The sequence below is a fragment of the Saccoglossus kowalevskii genome, chromosome 21, assembly GCF_978046115.1.
Source record: "Saccoglossus kowalevskii chromosome 21, keSacKowa6.1, whole genome shotgun sequence".
NCBI classification, from domain to species: domain Eukaryota; kingdom Metazoa; phylum Hemichordata; class Enteropneusta; family Harrimaniidae; genus Saccoglossus; species Saccoglossus kowalevskii.
In genome coordinates, this window is record NC_140661.1 from 23,540,201 (window position 1) to 23,565,119 (window position 24,919).

General features: G+C 35.7%; 1 protein-coding gene across 9 annotated transcripts in view; it reads left to right on the forward strand.

Moving 5' to 3' along the window:
- The window catches only part of NEO1 (neogenin homolog 1), a 102,063-nt gene that overhangs the window by 46,005 nt on the left and 31,139 nt on the right, over positions 1-24,919 (forward strand). For all 9 annotated transcript variants that reach the window (XM_085494766.1, XM_085494771.1, XM_085494767.1 and 6 more), the window contains 3 exon segments: positions 17,388-17,490; positions 17,754-17,938; positions 18,974-19,124. In XM_085494766.1, coding sequence (XP_085350892.1) covers positions 17,388-17,490; positions 17,754-17,938; positions 18,974-19,124 — 439 coding nt within the window.

Genomic DNA, 24,919 nt, shown 5'->3' on the forward strand with positions numbered 1-24,919 from the left:
AAATGACGAAATCGTGAATTTAAAGCCCACTGAATATGCCTGAAATGGTAAATCAGTGAAATTTAAACCCAGTGAAAATTAGTCATTTTACAGTAGTTCATTATGATTACTTAAAATTTCAAAATTGTAAGGACAATGCCTTGCATGGCTGATGATCTGATGTAGGTACTGATTTTTAATTAATTTGAAATCAATTTAACTTATTCAGTTTGGGAATTACAATTGATGTTCACCATATTGTTTTAAACAACACTGCATTTATTGGTTTTATATCAGTACTATAAACAGATTCGGCTTTATAATATAATATTCAGTATTTGAGCTTAGTTTTAATTATTCAGGAGTGAGCCTCCAGCTGCCTTGTTGGATATGCCCTGCGTATTTTCACCAATGATGAGTTATCTCACCACTTTTGTTTTTAATCCCTTCACTGTCTATTAGGATTATAATGGGCCTATTAAAAGGTCATGTGGTGACCTTTATTTTCAGTACATGATTTTTATTGTCGCATTTAAATTATTAATGTATTGAGCTTTGAGTTTTCCCTTTTCATAGATAAAAGAAAAATATACAGTTGAGGGTCAAAGCAGACCTTCTGTTTGAGCAGTTGTGGTTTAATTGTCGTGTCCTAGCTGGCCCCCTCAGGTACAGGTGCATCTCGTTTGTGGTAGATGTTTACCAGACTTATTCAAAGATTTTCATACTTTGATGATCCTAGCAACCATGCTGACCGACCGTTCGATGGCATGTCCCTGCTGCACACCTGTGTACACACCAATGAAAATAAGGAATCTGGTGTGTACTATAATGAACACATTTACTTGAATTTGGCGTTTCACCTTTGTGGTTCGTGACTAACCTTATTAATCGATAAGGGTCTAAGTGTTTTCTTGGTGCACTTAAATGCAGGTGATTGCTGTGTTGTCAGGTATGTAGTGCCAGGTGTTCACAAGGTGATTCAATTTGAGTGTTGCAGCATTGTGGTGAGATTGCCAGGTATGATTGCAGATGATTTCAAAATAATGTGCATCTAAAGTGTTTGGTCAGTGGGGTAAAACCAGTTTCACAACGATCTAAACCCTGCTCACACTCCCTGTTGGTGTGTGAACAATCCAATGATAGGCAGATTCTGCTTCGCAATGATAGGAAGAGCATTGTTGATAGTATAAGTTGGTTAATTTGGAACATAGAATAAAGTTGTCCCATGACCTAAAAATAATTTCTCTCTTGATCTGTGACATGTGTCTACATGTATATACTGTAAATCGCTTAAATTTTGCAAGTCTGTGACAATTTCTCTGGGGTACTATAACACTGACTGTGAGGTCAAATAATACGACAGTATGTCCCTAGTAGTGTCATCATTTCATCAAATTTTTATATTATCAGACTAATGTCAAGCCATACTAGCATAGCTAGTGAACAGAACATATGTGACAAGAAAAGTATATCTTATGGATTCTGTCATGGTGATGACTTGATTGATTTCTTCAGTTCTAATGTTTATGGTTATTGTTATATAACTTTTATTGTAAAATTGTTTTGACAATAGAAAGCTAAAAATTTTTGGGAATAGCACATACCAACAATAGGATTAACACTCTCCTTCATGTAGGGGAGGGGAGGGGAGGGGAGGGGAGGGTAGGGGAGGGGCATTTTCATTTAGGCACTGTGTACATATTGTGTTTGCTATTTATGTTTATTGCGTTGTATTTGCATAATTATAGAAGCGCACACACAACTATACACCAAAAATTCCATATTGCGTACAAAATCATGAAAACTACTTATTTCGACTTTATTCTCATTTACATATACCGGGTACTACTAATATAGGAAATACAGTATTATAAGTTTATACATTTAGTTGGCTATGTTTCACTGGACTCACTCTTGTCGTGCATCTTTCTAAAGCTAAATTTCAGCGTAGTGTCTGGCTTTGATTTTGTTATGAGAGTCTCTGTGGTTACCCTGGATGACTCCTGCCTTTGATCAGTTCAAAGGTTAAGCAAACTGACCAAGTTCAAAATAAATGGGTAATCAGGTAGTATTGTACTTAATTATTTTCTAATATTTAAAGGAAGTGAGTTCATTAGTCTCTCTCAGTGTGTTCTCTTTTTGCAATTGGGGATTTCTTACAATAATGGTGTCTTAGGATTTCTTGGTGTCATTCTTCTTGCAAATTCTTCTTTGAGCAACTCCCCTTGTCCTATCATGCAGATTGGTAGTTGATCATTGTTGGCTGTTGATACTGTATCAGATTTACCAAGGTTTGAGCACTGGAGACAAAAATGTGGGCATACAATTGGCTAGATGTACATTCCATGTATTTGAGTACTGATCCAAGTTCAGGATGAAGTGTTATTGGTAAAACCAACACAGATATAAGTTATTTGATACTGAGCTGTCAAAACAATTTTTGAATCGATGTCAAGTTGTAATTGCCGCTGTTGGATTGGAATGTGCTCATCATGCTGGTTCATCATTTAAATTTAGAAAAGTTCTAGGTCAGCAGTTCAGTTATAATTTTCACTCCTAGGAATGATCACAATTTGATGATCAAAATTTGGGCAAATCAAAATTTATGTGCTAAGCCAAAGTGTTTGGTGATGTATATTTTTATCATTTTTAAAAGGCGATAGTCGCCGCGCTGTGTCTTGTTCGATGTGGGGCTCATAGTGACGTATACAACATGTGTAAAATACATTATTTGTTTATATGAAAATCGAACACGCGCTGCGCGACGACTACTGCCCTTTAATATCTGTTGGTTCGCAAGTTACCGTACTTGTGTTATTCATTATTTAGCTGTTCAGTTTAAAATTGTTGCTAAGAGAAATTTGTACTTGTATTGGGAACACTAGTTGAATAACATTTAAATAAGTAACTGAATAGAAAGCCAAAACAACTGAAACGTATTTCCTGTTATTCTTACAAATTCAGCCCATCAAATATTTCACATAATAATGAAAAGTTTTGGGAATGATCTTGAATAAAATAATGCTCATAGACCTTTTGCGTTTGTGTAACTCAGCAAGGGTTAGGAATTGGGGGGGGAGCGAGGCGAAAGTCTGAATTCCCAAGTCTTTCTACTATCTACTCAATTACGAGCATTCTGCTTCCAGTGTCATCCGTTGCTATGGTTTCTGCTATTAAATCTATCTCTTGCCTGTATTCCCCTAATGCCTTATTCTGCTCTCATGTCTTCAGACCGTGTTTAGATCAGATTGCAGTTTTTTCCCAGTAAACATAAATTGTTTCCCAAAGGAGAATAAACAATCACTTGCTGGAATTCTGGATATCAGTTATTCAATGATTTACTGTTTGAGAAAACCACTTGCAATGTTTTCAGTGTAATTCATTTTAAAAAGCTGCTGTTTGTTCTCATACCAACATGCTGTAAATTATTTTAAAGTAATAGTCCTTGATGTCACCTCTACTCTGGTTAGTTCATGGCATGTTGAATATTCACATACAGAAAGACTGGTCTTTCTTATATCCAATAATTCCAAAACTCCTGGACAGCAAGCTGATCCCCAGATCAGACCTTGATGTCAGGTTTTCATGCCACCAGGCAATCAGTGAGTCTTACTGAAGCATAGCAGCTTTCCTTGGTGTGTTTATGTAATCAGGGATTGGCAAGGATGGGGAATTACAACACTGGTTTCCCATGGGGTTACCAAGGCAATAACAAATATCAGGGGGAAAAAAAAATATGGTGTTGGGCAACCTGATGTGAAACACACCTCTGTTCAAACGTGTACGACATTATTATCCGACTCGAATTTGTATTCTGCAGATGTGTGGTTCTTGTGCCAATATTTAGTGTCATTGATGCCCGGTAGAAACATGAAGCTGCACCTGTGGCATTGGGTGGTGGGGTGATTTCAGTAGGACGGGTTCAAGGTGTATTAGCACATTTCATAATAGTAATATAGCATAAAAGTCTTGGTGAACCTATCACAAAAACACCCCAGTAATTTCCCTCAATTTGCTAATATCTGGTAAATTTGTGTCCCGTTAAAGTCTCTGTGACCCTAAAAGTACCCTAACGATTTTTTTGTGTCTTAAGATTAGGGGACTAAAGTGGTTTATAGTTTTTGCGTGTCGTAATTTGATGGTTTCCATATGTTTGGGGGAAGGGGCACTTTCATAAGCAGGTTTCACTTAACTCAAATGAACTAATCACTAATTTGTGCTTAAATTATTTGTGAGATTTAAAAATGATAAATCTGTTTCACTGTGTAGAACTTGTACTGTATTTTTTTTATTGCCCACCTTACACCTTTGGGGTCATGGACTGTGACCTATCGATCCTGAATGTCAGGGATTTACCTTTTTATTAGCTCCGCTGTCGACTTTGTCGAGCGAAGCTTGTCATATGAGTGATTGTCCGTCGTCGTCCGTGTCAATCTTTACTTTTTCGACTTCTTCTTGAAAACTACAAGCCTGAATGCTTTGATACTTGGTGTATATGTACCTTGGGTAGACCTCTCTCAGATTTGTTCATTTTGTAATGATATCTTCAATTTTCTAATTTTGGTGAATATTTTTTGTCATTTTTGGTAAAAAGTGATATTTTCGACTTCTTGTTAAAAACCGCAAGTGCAATTGCTTTGATATTACATATATAGGTACTACATGTGGACCTCTCTCAGATTTGTTCATTTTGTAATGATATCTTTAATTCTCTAATTTTGGTGAATATTTTTGTCATTTTTGGTAGAAAGTGATATTTTCGACTGTAGTCCGATTGCTTTGATACTATACATATTGTTCATTTTCTAATGATATCTTCTGTTCTTTAATTGAAATGTGCATTGCTAACAGCGGAGCTATCTCAGCCGATAGGCTGCTTGTTTGAATACTTAGAGAATACTTGTCTTGCACTAATCTTTGTAATGGGAATTGCCAACCAGAGGAGCACATACTATAGAGGGCGCACTAGCGCATGGTTACCAGTTAGTTGGGTGGCGTGCTTGTAGTACATAGGATCAGGAATGTTTTTTTTTAGTTGTGATAAAAACTTCTGTGTATCTCCTGTTACAATTACTAATATAAATATTCAACAAGCCTGGTCTACATTAAATTTGGCCTCGCAAGACTTTGACACAAAGGGTGGTTCTATAGCCTGAGACGAGTAAAATTACTATTTGAACAAGTGAATAGTAACTCGCAGATTATAGAAAATATTGAAAAAATGGTAAGTTATTTGTATGTGCACGTCCCTAAACTGTGCTTGTTCTCATTAATTAAATGCTAAATTAACATTGAACCATAGGCCCAAGAAAATCAAAATTTTGGGAGCTAATAATTTTTGAAAATCTGCCGGTAGAGTATATTGGGTACATGCATTTTGGACTACCGGTAGTGTTTAAAAGTGAATGTCAAGCACTACTGAGCTTGGCACGTCTTCTATATTTCTTAAGGAAGCCTGAAAAGGAAATGTTAATGTATAAAAACAAATATTTTTTAGATAAAAATTAAGCACAAGTTAAATTTCTTTGAACTAAATGGGTTGATGAAATTATTTTAAGCAGCACTTCACCACTTTCTTCAGTATTCATAGTTACCATAATGATCTCAGAACCTAATTCTGTCCCTAGTGATAAAATTGAGCATTTATTTACCATTCCTGACTTGTACAGTTGTTGGATTCAGTCCTTCATCAATTTCTGAGATTGATATGCCAGCTGTCAACAACATCATATAAAGGAATACTTATAGTAATACCATGAAATCTCTCAAGTGGAAAAAATTGTATTAGTGAGAGATTTTGGTTTGATAGTTTGAACTGAAGGGTCATCTTTGCGGGTAACCCTACACTCACTGATACATGTATGTGAAGTCCTGCCTTCTTCATAGTGCCAGTCTTTCTGCTAACCAATGCTATGTTACTTTTCCAATTCTTTTATTACCTTTATAATGCTTTGTGCAGTGAGTTTGCCCCTCTAATGCTTTGTGCAGTGAGTTTGCCCCTCTAATGCTTTGTGCAGTGAGTTTGCCCCTCTAATGCTTTGTGCAGCAACTTTGCCCCTCTAATGCTTTGTGCAGTAACTTTGCCCCTCTAATGCTTTGTGCAGTAACTTTGCCCCTCTAATGCTTTGTGCAGTAACTTTGCCCCTCTAATGCTTTGTGCAGTAACTTTGCCCCTCTATTGCTTTGTGCAGTAACTTTGCCCCTCTAATGCTTTGTGCAGTAACTTTGCCCCTCTAATGCTTTGTGCAGTAACTTTGCCCCTCTAATGCTTTGTGCAGTAACTTTGCCCCTCTAATGCTTTGCGTAGTAACTTTGCCCCTCTAATGCTTTGCGTAGTACCTTTGCCCCTCTAATGCTTTGCGCAGTAACTTTGCCCCTCAAATGCAAAATATGTATCCCCACCTATATTATGCCTCATTGCTGGGGACTATTAAACCCCATTAGCAATCAATGCAAACAGTGGAATTCTCACTGTTCTTTGTGCCAAATGTTGACACTTGTCATATTGATGGATGGCTACTTATTAACCTTGACTGTATTGTACTTAAAGTGGTCCTTACATGCTCCATTCACTCAGACCCTAACATAGTACTTGTAACAATCTTCCTGTCAATGGGTTACATTGCTGTCATTTAGGATTAGGAAAGTGCACTTTTCAAAAAGTAGCCTGTGTTGGGGGGACAATTTGATACTGAATAAGTATCTGGGACTCGTCGTTAAACTTGGTCCCCACGCTAGGTTCGAAATATTTAACTTGGGGTTTCACCTGGAATACTGCCGCAATGGACAGTTCGCTGGTTGACAGAATCACGATCACAGCGATAACACTGAACTCGAACCACTTTATTATCGCAGAATTCTTGAAGGAACCAAACACTAACACAATGTAACACAATGTCCAGTAGCAAGTACAAAACTATGTAGGTTTACAATGTAAAGTTCCACGACAAAACTTACAGCAGATGGCTCACTGGTAAACAATAACACAACTCTCGAATTCTACCTTTTTGAATAGGGGGGTCCCCTATTGAGAGTAAAAGCCCGCGAAGAGTCCTGATTGGTCAAACGGCGATCACTCTCACACCATAAATAAATGGAACAGTAAAACGATATAATCGATGTACTATGTAAAAATACAATAAATGATAACTATATAAATGATATATTATTGATTGCAAATATTCTCAATGTATTATCGATAGTCTCAACGACAGCCTGTATTATATTTCAAATCAGCTTTAAATGTGTTCATGATGATGATGTTGGTTGGCGGTCAAGTGCGTGTGGTCTTTGGCAGCATTTTAAGCTGACACTTTAAGCTAATGACTTGACTGGTGGACTAGAAGTACTGTATTTTCTCCATTAGTAGTGCATGTAGTCACTCAAATGACAGGAGTATGTCTAAGATCAGAATAAAGTTATATACCAGAAATACAATTCGGTGTGTGTGTGCACTTCTGTTCTAATGACAATGGTTTAATGCCACTAACATCTATGCTCTTGTCTCAAAAAACTAAATTCACCCCAAATTCTTAAATAAATGAACAAACGGAAAGGATAAAAGAGGAGCAATTACAAATCAGCTACCGTAATTGCTCTTTTAGAAGTGCATTTCCAATATTAATAAGTGCAGATAAACCAAAAATTGAATTTATTGTACATATATTTTGGCAATGGACTTGCATGTTAATTATGCAAGCGTGCTGCCAATAAAACAAATGTGGTATAAAGGTTCACTACTGTAAATCGTTTTACCAACACTACAAATTCCTGATTTGATGTTTTAAGGGTGCTTTTAAGAACACAATTTCACATATGTTTTACATGAGTTGAGGACCCTGGTGCTAACGCGGTCCAGTACAGTATATGTCACATGGTACCCAGCAAGTGGTATAAAGACCACCATCCTTTAAGGACAACGTTAACAAAAATTTTTAAGAAATTAAATTTGTTTACCTTATTATCAGTATTATACATTTGTAGATGAATAAACTAAAATGTGACAAATGCCTAGTTTTTCTGCTAAATAGTAATCCCTAATAGGATCAGTCTTTGCTTCAGGCATGTAGAGTTGTTATGATTTGAAATGTCAGGCATTATACTATTTAGTGTTAATATTATAAACTACATCATGTCTACTCCAGTGAGTGCTCATAGAGTTCAAAAGATACTGGCGGATAATGCTCTGAGTAATGGTCATTTTTTTCTCGCAAACTGTGTAGACTGCCACCTCTTGTAGGCAGGTACTTCATGTGTTTCACTGATATGAAGTCAATGAAGCCGACCTGTATTTTAAGACTGGATCACAATGATTTTCACAAAATGTTGTCCTCAGAGACCCAAATTAAGTCATGGATTAGCAACAATTGTATCTGTGGTGACCATGACATTGTGATTTTTCTATAGTCTAATAGTGAAATGACTTGTGGCCTGTGAATCTGAAAACTGTGCATATGTACCCACTCATCCACTGAAACCATTGACATGATTACAATCAATACCAGCTGGCTAGATCTCTACTAGAAACCCTCCACTGCTGAGAAATTTGACTTGGGCGCCTTCACCTCCTTAAATCACCACAATGCAGTTACTCTTGTCAGGCTCAAAAGCTGTTCTGTTCTGTAGGAGAGTTCAGATTTCAAGTAGAATTGGGGGGCATTGTATCCTTGTTTTAAGTGTATACTTGTATACAAACTAAAGGAGTCATTGTTTTGAAGTACTTGTAGTTCATTCATGACCTCAAACATGTGTTGTCTTTTGAGGTGGTGAGGGCAACTGATAAAAGTAAACACTTGTGTTGGAATCAGGATTATGACGTTCGAAACAAGAATAGTGCAGCTTTTAGTCGTGCTTAAAGGCATTCTTTTTGATGGCTGTTTGCTCCACTTGTATCTGGAAAAAAGTGTATAATCAAATAAGGGCATCTTTTGTGATTTCAAATCTCATGTAGAGGCATTGTTCAGGTCACTGCATTGTCCATTGCTTCAATATCAAGTGCACAACCACAGCATGAAGTAATTATGCGTTGAATAGCGGTGCTGATTACCCAGAGAAAATAGAAGAAAGTAAAGACATTCTTCCTATTAACCAACACAGCCGTTTAACGTTCATGTTTTTCCCCCCACCTGTGTGGTTGTTATCACGCTACACAATATTGTGAGATGATGAAAGCCATGAATTTTGAATTGGCCTTGGTCGCTGGATTGATATTCCAAGCTGTCCTGGTGCGTTTGTCCTATGGGATCGCGGCAGGATGTCACTTAACGACTACGTTGAGGTTGTTGGTACTAGCTCGGAATACTTAATGGCTTCCTTGATGCTTTAAACTTTTAGATATATGTATACAACGAATGAAGAGTATTGTGTGTGCGTGTCCTGCTTTTAAATCGGTATTAATGTTGCTTCCATATGCACTTGCTTTTCCTCCTTTGAGCAAACTTCTTAAAGACAGGTTTGTCTGCTTTGTTGGCTTGTGACTACAGTAACCGTACAATATTATGCTGAATCGGTTTGCAGGTGTGCAATTTGCATTTATTTTTAAAAAGTCACCCTAAGTTTCTGAAAATAAACATGCTGCTGTACAATTTATTTCTAGTCGCTGTTGACCATTGCCTGGAAAGGGAATCTATTTCTCCATGGTTAGGTCCTCTGTGTTTTTTCATTTGAGAGTTATGAAAAGTATTATTTTTGTATCGCAGTGCAATTTTGGATCAGTTGAAAAGTGTTTCTGATAAAGAATAACAAAAATGAAGGCTCATTAAAATGCATCTAAATAGATAGATAGTCCATTAGTTTGGGTAGTTTCCAAGGTGATATAAAATGTTTACCAAGGTAAAGAGTGCGATTGCCACTCTATCAGTAAGCTATAAATTGCGTATAGCTTGAAGGACTGCGTGCTAGTAATTGATAGAGCAGCGTCTTTTCATACCCGCTTGGTTGTAATTTAACATTGTTGCCCAAAGGGGAATCCCATTTCAGCTGTTGTTTATTGCGATTGAGGAGTCTCTGAGAGAATAAAACAGAGAGGAGTTTGCAATTTACTGCTTTAAGATTAATGGTGCGAACACAATATTAAAGTCGGCTTTCAGAGTAACTAGAATGTGTTTTTTGGGTATTGTGTTTTTTTTAAAACTCGTTCATCTTTATTAAAGATGCTTGTCTCAACTAAGTTAGTATCTTCCTTGATTTAGCCCCAGTCGTATTCTCAACTGCGTAATGATGTCACGCTTTTCATGGATGTATATAGGGTGTCCAAATGCTATTATTTTAACATAAAAGATGAGGTGCAACTTATGGGGAAATGAAAGAGAACTAGTCACTTGACTCTGCACTAACTTTGTTCATTTAAATATGTATATGTACACAGACATTAGAAATATAAAAATGGGTACCTACCAGTACTATGTAGTCAGTAATTAAACAATAAAGTGAGGATCACTGTCTGGAAAGATTTTATCACAAATCGTTGAGAGCCCCTTTCAAATTTCTTTAGCGAAAGTTGCTTTGACCCGTTAAACACCAACATCCATCTTTTGTCCCCTCTCTGGAAACAAACTAATCTGATTTAAATAAGATCCTAGTTTGGGTTTTTCTTTTTCATTTTTTCTTGGTTAATATAAAAAAAAATTATTATATTAACAAATAAATATTATTAACAAAAAATAATTAACGAAAAAAAAAGAAGCCCAAACTAGGAACTTTTTTTAATCAGATTGGAAACAAACCTACTTAACTTGTTGATCTATAGCTAATGAGAAAGTCGATTTAGTTTCAACAGAAATTATAGACTAGTATTTATAATGATGAGCATCATTTCGAATTTACGATTTCTTAAAAATACCAGACACTGGATGCTTAATAAAGTTAATTCTTTAATGATAGTGACTATTAACTATCATTAATTTAATTATTACGGTAGGAACTGCTTCAATTTCATGAGACAAATATTCAGATTGTGTCATAATTTGTATACACAAAATATATGCCGTGCAATCTTCAGTTTGGATCAAAATAGTTTTTGACTCCCATGTGCGAAGCACAAAATGGGAGTCTTTGCAGTTAGTGTGTCTGTATGTGTGTGTGTATGTGTGTATGTGTGTATGTGTGTATGTGTGTGTGTGTGTATGTGTGTCCGACTGTTCCACTGCTATCTCAAGAACCATACATCGGTTTTTGATGAAACTTGGTACATAGATGCTCTGAACATATGTGCAAATTTGATTAGTTTTTGGTAAAAATCCGTGCATATTAATTACCTAATTTGCATGATAATTAGCTGAATTTTAGTTGTTTCATGATTGTTCCACTGATATCTAAAGAACCACTCATTGGATTTTGATGAAACTTGGTACATAGATGCTCTGAACATATGCGCAGATTTGATTAATTTTTGGTAAAAATCCGTGCATATTAATTACCTAATTTGCATGATAATTAGCTATTTTTTAGTGGTTCCATGACTGTTCCACTGATATCTAAACAACCACTCATTGGATTTTGATGAAACTTGGTACATAGATGCTCTGAACTAATGCTAGGTTTTGATTAGTTTTTGGTAATAATCCGTGGATACTAATTACCTAATTTGCATAATGATTAGTCAATTTTCGGTTTTTCCACTGATATCTCAAGTACTAATCATCACATTTCAATGAAACTTGGTACATAGATGTCATATGACACTGCACAGACCTGATAGTTTTTAAGGTAATATCAGTACATATTAATTACCTAATTTGCATAATTAATTAATTTTCAGCATTTGATATAAGTAGTTAGCATTACATTTCAATGAAACTTGGTACTTAAATACTCAAGGACTATGCAGAGATTGATTGTTTTCGATAAATATTTGTGCATATTAATCACCTAATTTGCATAATTAGTTAATTTTCAGCTTTTCCACAGGTATCTCAAGTACTAATCATCGCATTTCAATGAAACTTGGTACATAGATCCTTTAGGACTATGCAGAGACCTGATTAGTTTTAGGGTAAATAATTGTGCATATTAATTACCTAATTTGCATAATTAATTTTCAGCTTTTCTACTGATATCTAAAGTACTAATCATCACATTTCAATGAATCTAGAATTATGCAGACCCAATTAGTTTCCGGTAAATATTTGTGCATATTAATCACCTAATTTGCATAATTAACCAACTTTCACACTATCTCAGGTACTATACATCACATATCAATGAATGTACATGGATGCTGTAGGACAATAGACAGACCTGAATAATTGTGGGTTAAAATCTGTACATATTAATTACCTAATTTGCATAATTAACCAATTTTAAGCTTTCACACTGATATCTAAAGTACCGTAAAAACTCCAAAATTTTGACCGGTTTTAAATAATTGGTGTTCGATATGTGACGTGTTTTTATAGTCAAAATTAAGGTGCATTTTCGGACGGTCGAATTTTTCAGAATAGAAATCAGCAAATGAAAAAATGGGGATGATAGACAGTGTGCTTCATTAGTTTTTAAAAAATGCAATGTCCGTCAATTGACGTAAACTTCCTCATGTTTCACGGTAAAAGCAAAGGTCGTGGCCGAGTTGTAACTCAAAATCTAAACAAAGTCATCAATCAGTGAGTATTATGACAAGCAAAACAAAACATCAAGACGCGGAGAAGAGGTCAGCACAAAACTGATAGGTCAAAAGACAAAGCTGTCTCGCACTACCTAGAAAAACTTGCGAATGTTCGAAGTACAGGTACCCATTGGACAAAAGATGCATGGAAGTTTAGCAAACTATCTCCCCGACCCAGTGCAATGTATCCGGTTAGAATCAAAGCTCACGTGTCCCTTATTTGAGGGACCAAATTCTGCCGTAAATTCGCCCTTGGATTAAAAAATAAAATGGGATTTAAGAAAATAAAATGGGACTTTTAAGGTGTATTTTGGCGTCATTTTTCGGACATTTCAATCAATCCTGCCGGCTAAAATAGAGTCTAAGTTTTACCGTAGTCATTGACGTTTGTCTATTCAAGAGTACACGTGTATGATTTTTATCGTGACTAGCGTGAGCGGGTAAGCTTCCTTTCGAGAATGAGCTGTTATCACTGTGAACAATGTTAAATTATTCTTCAGATGACCAGTTTATTTTTTAAAAACAACAAATTTTTTTATTTAAAAAAATCATGCCGTTTTCGCATCAAAATCCAAGCCAAAATATCGTACTACAACACCAATTTCTTCCGCATTGCGTTCAATAACATTAACATATTTAAATAAGCTATGGTAATTTGAACACGTTGGCATCATCCAGCTTTTTGATTGGTTAATTAGCGATTTGACCTATTTGACCTAAGAGAACATGGCGGATATCCTACAGCATCAAACGTTTATACGAGACCGGAATCATTCGCTTACGATGAAACTAAGTTGACTTTTATTTCTATTTCATAACCATTCAACAAATTTATTTTGTGTACATTATTATAATCACTACTGAGTACAGTAATAATCAACAATTCAGAAACGCAGCATGCCGAGATTTTTGTGTTCGTTTTTATTTGAAACTTCGTTTATTTAGAATATATTTTCGTTACCAATAAAATAAAAATCTCTCAGTCAATCAGAAACCCGGATTCATGCCTTCGAGGAAGGTCCCGTTTGAACGCTCACATCGTTTTTTTTTTCGTTTGGGGGAAAACTAAAACTGGTCGCAATTTTCGAATAAGAATGAGTCGGCAATTTTTAGTGGAGTCGAAAATTTGTAGGTAAATAAAACACAGAAACCGGCAAATAAATAGGCGGCCGAATTTTTAGAGGGGTCGAAATTTTGGAGTTTTCACGGTACTAATTATTCCATTTCAATGAAACTTAGTATAAAGATGCTCTAGGACAATGTACAAACCTAATTAGTTTTGGGTAAAAATCTGTTCATATTAATTCCCTAATAAGCATAATAATTCATAATTTTTTGGTTCTAATCACATTTCAATTAAACTTGGAGACATAGATTTTCTGTTACATTGCGCAGAACTCATTAGTTTTACACTCAAATCTGGTCATATTAATTTTCTGATTTGCATAATTAGTTTTCAGCTAAGTAATTTCGAATTATATTTAATGTGTCTCCAATACTCTCAGCACATGGGAGTTCTTTCTAAGCTTTCTTTGATTTTTTTTTTTTTAAATTGCTGATATAGCTTTCCGTTTTGTGCAGGTGATATTGAAAACTAGTTGTATCGTATAGGAAATAGCATTGTGGACGAGAGTATTCTTGTAAATATGAAAATTGCCGAGTTATAAAAAGTTCACTTAAGCGGAACAGAATTGTTGTTTAGTGATAAAAGAAAACTGGATTTATGCCGGAAATGTTGTGATTGAGTTCTTTATATGAGAAATTTTCTCAGGAAATTAAGTTGATATATTTTTGTTCAAGGTGGTGGTTTCACATTTTTTTTAGTCCTTCAAAAATGCCGCAAGTTTTCATGATGTGAATATCACTTCCTGTGGATTCAGTTTTAAATTGACTTGCTGTTTTAAAGCACAAGTAGCTGTATTTGAAAGTACGATTTAATGTTTTCAGTCTTTTTTCGAGCAAATGGAAAGATATTTATGATTAGAAAATTTCTCCTGGGGCTCTGCAACACAGTGATTTTTGCAAAATTTTGACTTGATAAATCATGAAATTAAGTATACTGTTTTGTGTATGCTTTGTTAAGAGAACGACAATATAGGGAATGTATATAATGACGAATAAAAAGTAAAGAAGCCAAAAAAGCAGAACAACGTACTGTAAGAGATGGTGGTCTGCTTCCTAATCATTGGTAATTATAAAATTGGTTTGAAACACAGGATTAGCATTTGTGTGTAATACGGAAGGTAGAGAAAATTACAGCAGATGGTGTTCGGCAGTAATGATGTAAATGGCTTGGCTAATGGTTGTGTCCTCGCAACTGCTTTGTGACAGTCTTAGAATGACTCAATCCAGATCATCTCTAATCAGATGAATACTTCTGTTTTATTACTTTATGGCTTTATCATGTACCACTCCTCATCGGAATAAAGACTCTTTCTCTGAGTTAATCCCCCTTGAGGGGGGCTTTATATACATCACTATATTGGGTCAAGTGGCGACTCACAAAATGTCAGTTTCTGATACAAAAAGCGAGACAAAAACCATATTAACCCCTTTTAACTTGCATTGTCACGCTCAACCGCCTGTACATGCGGTGCTTCCAGAATCTTGATACCAATCGGTTTGTTAGCCTAAGTTAAATAACAATTTAAGCCCTAATTTGTAAAATTTGTAGTTGCCAGTGACAAATATAATTTGCTGAGAGTGAGTGTGAGTAGTTACAAACTGATACATGTACCGATATCTTCACTAATACTTGTGTCAATTTGCCAGGTCAAGTTTGGGAGTTCTATATTTCTATATAACGGTAATTTGGGATAAGCCTGGTAAAGTTGCTCACACCCACAAATATCCAGGGAAATCAAGGTTAACAAGGTTTAACATGTATACTACTACTCTTTATTCAAGAGTTTTCAAGGCACTTATTAACCTTACAAATTTGCCCCTCTCCAGAATCTTGTATGTGTGTATGACGATTACTGTTCACGTTGATAAAGATACAACCATAAGAGACTTCGATTCTGATCATTACCCTCTGGTTAGAAAGTATCAAGATAAGACATAATCATCTGTCGTATAAATTCTGCTAGCCTTATGTGTGCACAGTTTATCGTTATTCCTGAAGTTACTTTGACCTGATTGCCCTTGCTGTGCTTCATACCCTCGACTTAACCTCGAAGGATTTGTGTCCAACTTGTTCAAAACCTGTACAAATTAAGAGAAGGTCCCCAATGCTTTCTAATTGCAGAGAAAAGTTGAAATTCAAGTTGATTTACATTCGGGTCCTGTCGCAGACACTGTATTTGGAGTCCCCCATGTGTAACACAGTGTAGCTAATGTCATGCATGCTTGATGTCTGTCTGGCACCGCTGGGATTTCGGAGATGGTCCGACTGGTTTGTGTATTCTAGTAGTTGTCGCTGTGTTCAACTCAAGTGAGTTGTTCTCGCTTAATAGAATGTAAACGTGTATAAAGGCTAGTTAGTTTTCATGTATTCCAAAATCCATTTGCTGAGTCAATAGTTGTCCTAGGTTTTCACCAAATAAGTCTACTGATTTGTCTGTAGCAGACCCTGGTTGGTTAATAAAGTGAATAAATTATTCGTTATTTTTAACCTCTAAATGTATGTGCTGTGTGCTAGTAACATACTAGGTCATTATTGAATTTACTATAATTTTTGTTTTCGCATGTTTGTGCTTCTTTGTATAAGGCATGCATGTTTACACAGAACTAGCTTGTGCGGTATTACAACTTATACTTACATAATTATAACAAGTTGTCTGATAGGTTATATCAAAAATCATGGCTATAAATTTGATTAATTTCGTTAATAAGTTATTAACCTTATTAATCAAATAGGGTCTGTGTAATATTCCTTTCCAAGTCCACTACTCACAGAATTACTAAGACCAATTGATGGGTTGTTTTTCTGTTCAGATGTTTCTAATTGATTACATACCAATTTGTTGTTCTCTCCAGAGTTTATTACATACAATATGTTAGAGTGGGCTTTCAAGTTTTCTTTACACCTTACCTTTAGTTTGTCTGTTTGGTTGGATTAAAAGGTGAATATAAGAGGCATCTGTCTGGTGTTCGTTGGTATCATTGTTATTTCATTCTCCTCAGTTTGTCTTATCTGTTATTGGGTTGAAAAGTGAATATAGGGGAGGGATCTGTCTGGTGTTCGTTGGTATCATTGTTATTTCATTCTCCTCAGTTTGTCTTATCTGTTATTGGGTTGAAAAGTGAATATAGGGGAGAGATATATCTGGTGTTAGTTGGTATCATTATTTTCATTCATTATGTATTATCGACAGTGATTCATTGTAGGTTGTACTACATACATGTTTTTTTTTTTATTTTTTCATTTTAAACTAAAGCAAATCTGTAATATAAATAAAAAATTACTCTGTAGAAACACTAACCTGGCCACCCAACTTCTATGATCGTCTATGTCTGTGAAATCATTTCTTTTAGAGAAATGATCGGCTACAAAAAATACAATAACTTTGTATTAGACAGGCTATTTGAATTGCAGTGTGCTGCTGTAAAAAGCTTGATCAAGATGTGTGAGGTGGGCACAATAAGTGGGCAATGCACATAGTGCAATGCAATAAATGTGATTGATATGGTATGGTATTGTATTATTTGACTCGCCAGTGCTTCCCAGAAACTTTGATCTAGAGTAATCTTGCTGGTGGGTCAACAGTGTGCTGCTGACGCATGCAGATTTATTTGTAAATTAGCTATCATGAAAGGTGAGATTACTTGGCTGCATATCTAATTATTTATTTCTGTTATTTTTCAGATTTAGGTAGAATTGACGAGGGACCAGAGTCTACCTCAGTATATACTGGGGATACAGCAATATTTAAATGTGTAGTTACAGCAGTTCCTGGAGCTGTTATAAGGTAATGTTCTGTCAGTTTTACGTCCCCCCCACAAAAGAATGTGTCAAGTATTCTCCTGTATTATGTGAGCGTCTTCTAGTGATACACGAGCATCCAGATGTTGCAGATTTTTTGCATGGAATGTTCCATGAACAATTCTCAATCGATGTTGAACACCAACATTAAACTTGTAATTTTGTGTTCTTTTACTTTGCCATGTAGTTATTTTTAGGATGGTGTTAAACGGTAATACATAAAAATTAACAATCTTGCATCTTTTCCAGGTGGCAGAAAAATAGAGTAAATTTAGATCTTGCGACTAATGTGGACGAGAGGTATACAGAACTAGAAAGCGGTACTCTCGAAATAAAAAATGTCAAGATGTCAGACGAAGCCGACTATCGATGTCGAGCAACAAACATTGAAGGAATGCGGCGAAGTGAAGAAGCGTCATTATCAATCATTTTCAGTGAGTTTAATCCTTCAGAAATTTATTTGCACGCTAATTTTTTTTTTCGGACATCAAATGTTCGTGACATCTCTTACGAAGTTTTTGTTTCCAGAAAAGCTAACATCGTTTTGTATCGTATGTATGTTATATGGATATTTGGATCCCAATGTTCAACTGTGTTACTGATAGTAACCATGATTATAGACTCTGCTATCGTTCACAGACCTTAGACAGATGGAGTTCTTTCTTGTACTTGCGTATGATGTTGCAATAAACATTCGTGCATATGAGACACTTATGCTTGCACCCAGAAGACTTAAATGCAGAGATTATAATTCAGCATTTTCGTCAAAAGATAAATTGGAGTGTCTGCGATATGCTGAAAACTGTTCCTTCTTGTTTCACTTTGAAAAGTCCAATGCGTTTGCCTGTTATTAAAAGGATGTCTCCACTCTGTGTTATTAAAAGGGCGTCTCCTAAGGCTGTCTGAGACTGCCTTTGTGTTTATTGCTCTCACAAAATCTACACTGAATGTCAGAATTTCTTTGCTTTGTAGTTTAACATGAGAATTCAGCATAGTGTGTTTTTCCACATGAGGGATCTTAAAAATTGTCATCTTCAAGGAGGCAAAACTGGCGTTGTTCTGCCCTAGTAAAACAACTCTGATATTATGCTCTAAAATAAAACGAATTATTTTGCACTGGCTGACCGACTGGCGTTCGACTGTCATCTTTTCAAATTTTTCTTGAAAACTACTATTGAAAATTTCTTATTTGGTGTGTAGTGCTTAGTGGTGATTCTATTATGCATCTGCAGAAACAGAATATGGCTTACCAATCTCACAAACGAAATCTTCAGTCGTCACACAACTTTTTTGCTTTGATTGAACGCTAACTAAAAGGTGTAATATGAATGAGAACAACTTGCTCTTATCGTATGGCAGTCATTGGTTGCTTTGATACTTCTGATTGTCAATTTTGTTCCTAATATGCAAATGAAACTATTATTAATAACGATAAAAACTAAAATAAACTTGAATGTATTCTTCACCAGGTGGTTCAATGGTTAGGCGACCAGAATTTGCTTCAAGACCACAAAATGCAGAAGTTTTGGAAGGCGGAGACGTTGTATTGGAATGTGCGGTGAATGCCAATCCTAGACCTACAGTCACATGGTGGAAAGATGGTCAACCAATAACACCAAGGTAAATAGTAAACTACTGTGAACCATTCTACCTCGGTCAATTTTTGTGATAATTTTCGGGCATTCGCGAAATGAAATTTTAGAATCCAGACATTGAGAATGCTCTGAAGAATGGCCTGGTAAATCACTACATAAATACGTAGTCAGCACTGCATTCTCTGTCATTACTGAATGGCTATCTGCATGACTTCAGTACATTACCATGGCAACTCGCATGCACAGACTGTCCCATATGTAAGACCTGTCTACAAAACTCTGGACCGATTCATTAGTTTATTATTCAGAGTATTTCCAAAATCTTACAATCATAAACAGCATCTCGCTGTCTCAACTGAAATGTTTCAAAAGTTTACACCGAATATTTGCATGTAAGGATGCAAAAAAAAATACTATAAATAAGTGGTTCAGATCATGACAGATCACATGTGGACATCATTTGCTGACGATTGCAATTTCAACGGCAAGTGTGTTCAATAAGTTGCGAATCCCGAGCAGATTTATTGCCTGAAAAAATCTCTATTTGCCTGTTAATTTACTGACTAGTAATGCCATTTGTTACTGACTACCATTACTCCTTCACTTGTAAGCACTTCAAACAAGATTTTTCACACTTTTGCCATCTAGATTTTGAATTATTTAATTGAATAAATCACCTAGAATAATTAAATAATCATTCAAACTTAAGTTTCCTATAAATCTCTTCATATTTCTGAAGTTTGTAAATTCAGATTTCAGACATGTACTCATCTGACACAAGTGTGTGATCAATATGCAATGCATCCTGGGTGATCATAGGATCGGTATGCTAATTGGCTAAATGCATAGTTTGTAAGTCGGGAATACTAGTAATGTGTTTCAATGCATTCTGGGTAATCATAGAAATTTCTTACAAAAACATAAATGTTTATAATTGATTGGTGTACTTATTTAACAGCATACTCGTGCATTTTCTGAGTTCTCAGATCTCAGATTCCAACTTTTTGGAGGCATCAGTCTACAAAGTTGAATTCCAGATATAGCAGTTGAATATTATTTCAGGTGAAACTTTCATTTGTCAAGCACCACCCAGTCTGTACTGCCTGTGAGCATTTTTCTCCATTACCAGGGTTATCGCTTCGTAACCGAAGTTGGGTCAACATGACTACCCTTTGAATTAGCCTCAGAATGTTTTCGTTTTTATGATGGTTCCTTATCTTCTGAATCTGTGAATTCCTGTAACCTAAGCAGTGGATGATCCTAATGCAGCTGGGTATGATGATCTCAGGCATGCTGTGTACCGGTACATCTGAGAGAAATTATAACCTACTATACCCTTCAAATATGTTGCCAGTACTGCATAGGTCCTTACCATATTTGCTCCATTTAAAGCACGTCTCTAATAGAAATGCATGTAAACCAAGAATTGAATTATTTTAACCATGGATGCACCTGTGTCATTTATGTAAGTGCATACATTACTACAATACCATAAGAAAAACTTTTCCCAAAACTAAATACCATATTTATTCTATTAGAAGCCATTTATATAAAGTAGTGTATTTTTATTGACTAATAAGTTTCTGGTGAATAAAATAATGTTGAGCATTAAACCAAGAGTCTTTCATGGTTTTTCTGGCTTGATTAAAACCATAGTCTTGAGCTTGCATTGTCTATTTTTTGGCACTTAGTCGTTATAATTGATAACAATTATAAAATACTTAACTTAACTTTAGGAAATTGCAGATTGTTTTCGAAACTTCAATTATATAATTGTTTATTTTGAAAACAAATTGCACTCTCCATAATTTGAATGTTCAATTTTTTTTGCCGGTGGATCAATATTTCGATGTTGCAGTTTAATATATAGATACCGTAAAATACTTTGTTTTCGCTTGGAATTAATTTTCTCTATTTTCACTGAAGAAATGATTCAGTGAAAATAAAATCCAGCGAATATACCATTTTTTTTCTATATTTTACATTCAAACTTGTCAAAAATCTGTGAAAATAAATTCCATACAAAACGCCCAAAAAGTCTTTTCAGCGAAAATTAATTCCGAAACTGAGAAAATACACAAAAACCTGTAGAATAAATATATATAAGGGATATCTGTATACATTTTATTAGTCCCCGTTCGGACGAAGTCCGAAAACGGGGACTTATAATTCGGTCTCCATTCGTGCGTCCGTCCGGAGTCGTATCTCAGAATCCCTTGTACCGATTCCAATCATTCTTTGCATGTGCCTAGTACTTTATCTGGGACATGTGCACATGCAGTGGTTTAGCGATTCGATTCAAAATGACCGACTGGCAGCCATCTTGTTTTTTGAAAATGTTGTATTTTGTACATGCTTTGTCAGTTTTCATTCAAATTTGGTACATAGATTATACATGTTAGGATACATGTCCATGACGATTTATTTCACAATTGGATCAAAGATGGCAGACTGGCAGCCATCTTGTTTTTTGAAAATGTTGTATTTTGGACATGCTTTGTCAGTTTTCATTCAAATTTAGTATATCGATCATACATGTTAGGATACATGTCCCCGACCATCCATGAGTTCCTGAGTCTGTCCGTCCGTCTGTTCGTGCATCAGTCTGTCAATAGTAATATTTCAGAATCCTGTGGACTGATTCAGTTCATTCTTTGCATGTGCCTAGTACCTTATGTGGGACATATGCACATGCAGTGGTTTAGTGATTCGATTCAAAATGGCCGACTGGCAGCCATCTTGTTTTTTGAAAATGTTGTATTTTGGACATGCTTTGTCAGTTGTCATTCAAACTTGGTACATAGATTATACATGTTAGGATACATGTCCAGTACAATTTATTTCGCAATTGGATCAAAGATGGTCGACTGGCAGGCATCTTGTGGGTTTTTTTTTATGCGGTATCTTGCACGTGCTCTGTCAGTTTTCATTCAAATTTGGCACATACATGTACTTTATATATGTTAGGATGCATGTCCATGACAATTTGTTTCAAAATCTGGTCAAGGATGGTCGATTGACAGCAATCTGACTTTTTGGCCTTACTACTATATTTCCACAACTTATGTACCATTTTCATTCGTATTTGGCACATACATCATACATATCAGTGTGTTTCATAATCAGATCAAAGATGGCCAAATAACGGCTGTTTTTATTTTTGGCCATATTACTACTACACGGAACACGTGTTTTGATGTAAATAAACAATCTGTTGTGTACGCCACTTGTTTTTTGTAACTTGATTCAATATGACTGCCCAATGTCCAATTCTTGTGTAAAAGCACTAAATCATAATTTTTTACAAATCCATCTCCTATTAATGGTTTCAATCTAATCTCAATGACTTCATCAGCATCAAATTGATATTTCAGATCACAAAATTTGGGACGGGGACTGTGTCATTAACAATGACTAGTTATATGTAGTTCTTGATTAAACTTGCTCCCCAAGGGATGTGTTGTTTTACTCGTCTCCCAAGATTGCTCAGACAAGAGATAGATGAAAGTTAACCGCTGATATGCAATTAGTCTTCTTCCTGCAAAGGATTCTTACAACTGTTTGCTGTGTGATGCGACTCTTAATTTAAATTCTACCTACTGCACATTGTTGTGATTTGACTAGAGGAATTTGTGACGATGATATTCATAAAACTTTGACTTCCTGTCTTATAGAAAGGACCTCAGTGAACATTGTCACTGTTGCAATATTTTGTAATTTTCTGAGAATCATGTAAATTAGTCTTTTATGAAATTTTACAATATTTTAACCTCTTGCAGAATAAACCTGCAACTAATTGATGGACAAGTTAAAGTGTTTCATGTTTTTCACAGGTTGCCATAGTAACATTGTATGCATAACCACACGAATAATGATTAAATAATAAATTCACAAACCACACAGCGACAAGTTACATACCCAAACATTTTAATTGATCGCATTCATATTCCTGGCTGATCAATATCTGCTTCTTTTTGAATCCAATTTCTAGCGTTGTTTGTTCTGACATCAATTATATCAATGATTTAATCTTATTTTGCAATCCAGTATTTCAATGTAATATATATTGAGTATTCCAACAATATTTCTTGGATTTCAATCAGATATTATTTAGGATTTGTTGTGCAATTTTCCATCCCCTTCCTCTTCCACTCATGAGCTTTCAAAGCTCACGATTACTCCTAAAAATTGTCAAAAGATTTATCTGTGAAAATTACACTTGAGTCCCTGACTCGTGTTAACTTCTATGTACCGGTAATATTAGCGTCATAAATCATCTACCGTATTACCCCGGGCACGCGCCCAGGGGCCTGAACATACAAAATCAGGAAAAATTGCGAGTGGGCGCTTACCCGAGTACCACCCCAAAACAGATTTTAAAAAGTTGTTTTTGTGATCGTATGATAAGGTCAAATAAAGGAATGCTTTCGTACACTTTGTACACGTACTTATTTCTTGATTTATGCGAGGTTTCAATAAACGTGAGCACTCGGTCAAGATCTGTGGGAACACTAAGACACGGGGTCGAATTTCAAGAATAAAACTTGTTTTATGTCAGCGAATGAAGTTGTATTACTCACTGAAATTGACTACAAACTATGGTAAATATTGTAATCAATGCACGGTTACATTAGTAACCGTGATCAGTGCAAGTCGAAACGGCCGGGAAAAACTACCGCTTGTAATCCAAGTAGGCGATGACCTCATTAGCATAATTTTGTTCATGCACGTATTGATACATCGCATCGTAATTACTGAAGAATAGCAGACAGGGTTATGAAACAAAAAAAAACTTTTATTACTGATACATAAAAAACAGACTGAAAATGAACTCTGGTCGACCTCATTAACATGATTTATTCACGCACCCACATACAAGACAAAATTATGATGCAACAAGTTCCCATCGTCGGCATGCCTCATTATGGTTATCGTAATGGACTTGAGGTCGGCAAAATGTTTTTTTCTTCAACGACAGAAAAATAATCCACATGACCGTAATGCCATAGCTGTGATGAGGGATGGAAAGAAAGTAGCAATGTCTCAAAAGTGCTAGCTCTCGTTCACAGTCAGCTGGCATCGTTGTCGCTGGGTGTACATGATAGAGGGAAGTTGTGCAACCAAATTTGCCGAGTTCGCAGTTTTTCGCCGATAAAAAAATAACTAAGGCAAAAACTCACGGTTTTTCAGTATTTTTGTAATAAAGACATTATCCTCTATCAATAATCCGCCCCAAATAGAAACATTTCCACTAATTCTTGTGTTTTTTTGACGTTTTTCGAAAAACCTGCGATTAGGCTGCGAAAGTAGAACATTCCGGAGGGGGTGAAACGGAAGAGCAAAACTGAACGCGTATTTTGACCTCTACGTGGCCAACCAATGGCTGGACACGGATACGTTTTTGGTCGTTGCCAAAGAGTCCCGCGTCCATTGCCTGGCGATGCTCTTCCAATGAGTTTTTACGTAAAACACAAACAAAACCACACACTCCAAAAAGAGAACTACCGTAACAAACGCACTATTTAAATAAATCAAACGCGTTCGTTTTTAACAAATAAAACTTTATTGTTGACCTAATTCTTGGCTAAAAATCACTCTGGGCGTTTAACCGAAGATGTCCCCAACATGTAACTTTTGTGAAAACAGGGGGTGGGCGCTTGCCCAGGGAGGGGCGCGTGCCCGGGGTAATACGGTAAATTGTAAAAATCGCTAGCTGAAAATATTCAAAGTTTATACTACTGGGTATATTCAGTTGTATATAATAAATGTGCAATAAACTGTCAAGATATTATGTGCCTTTAAAAAACTGCACTACGGTAT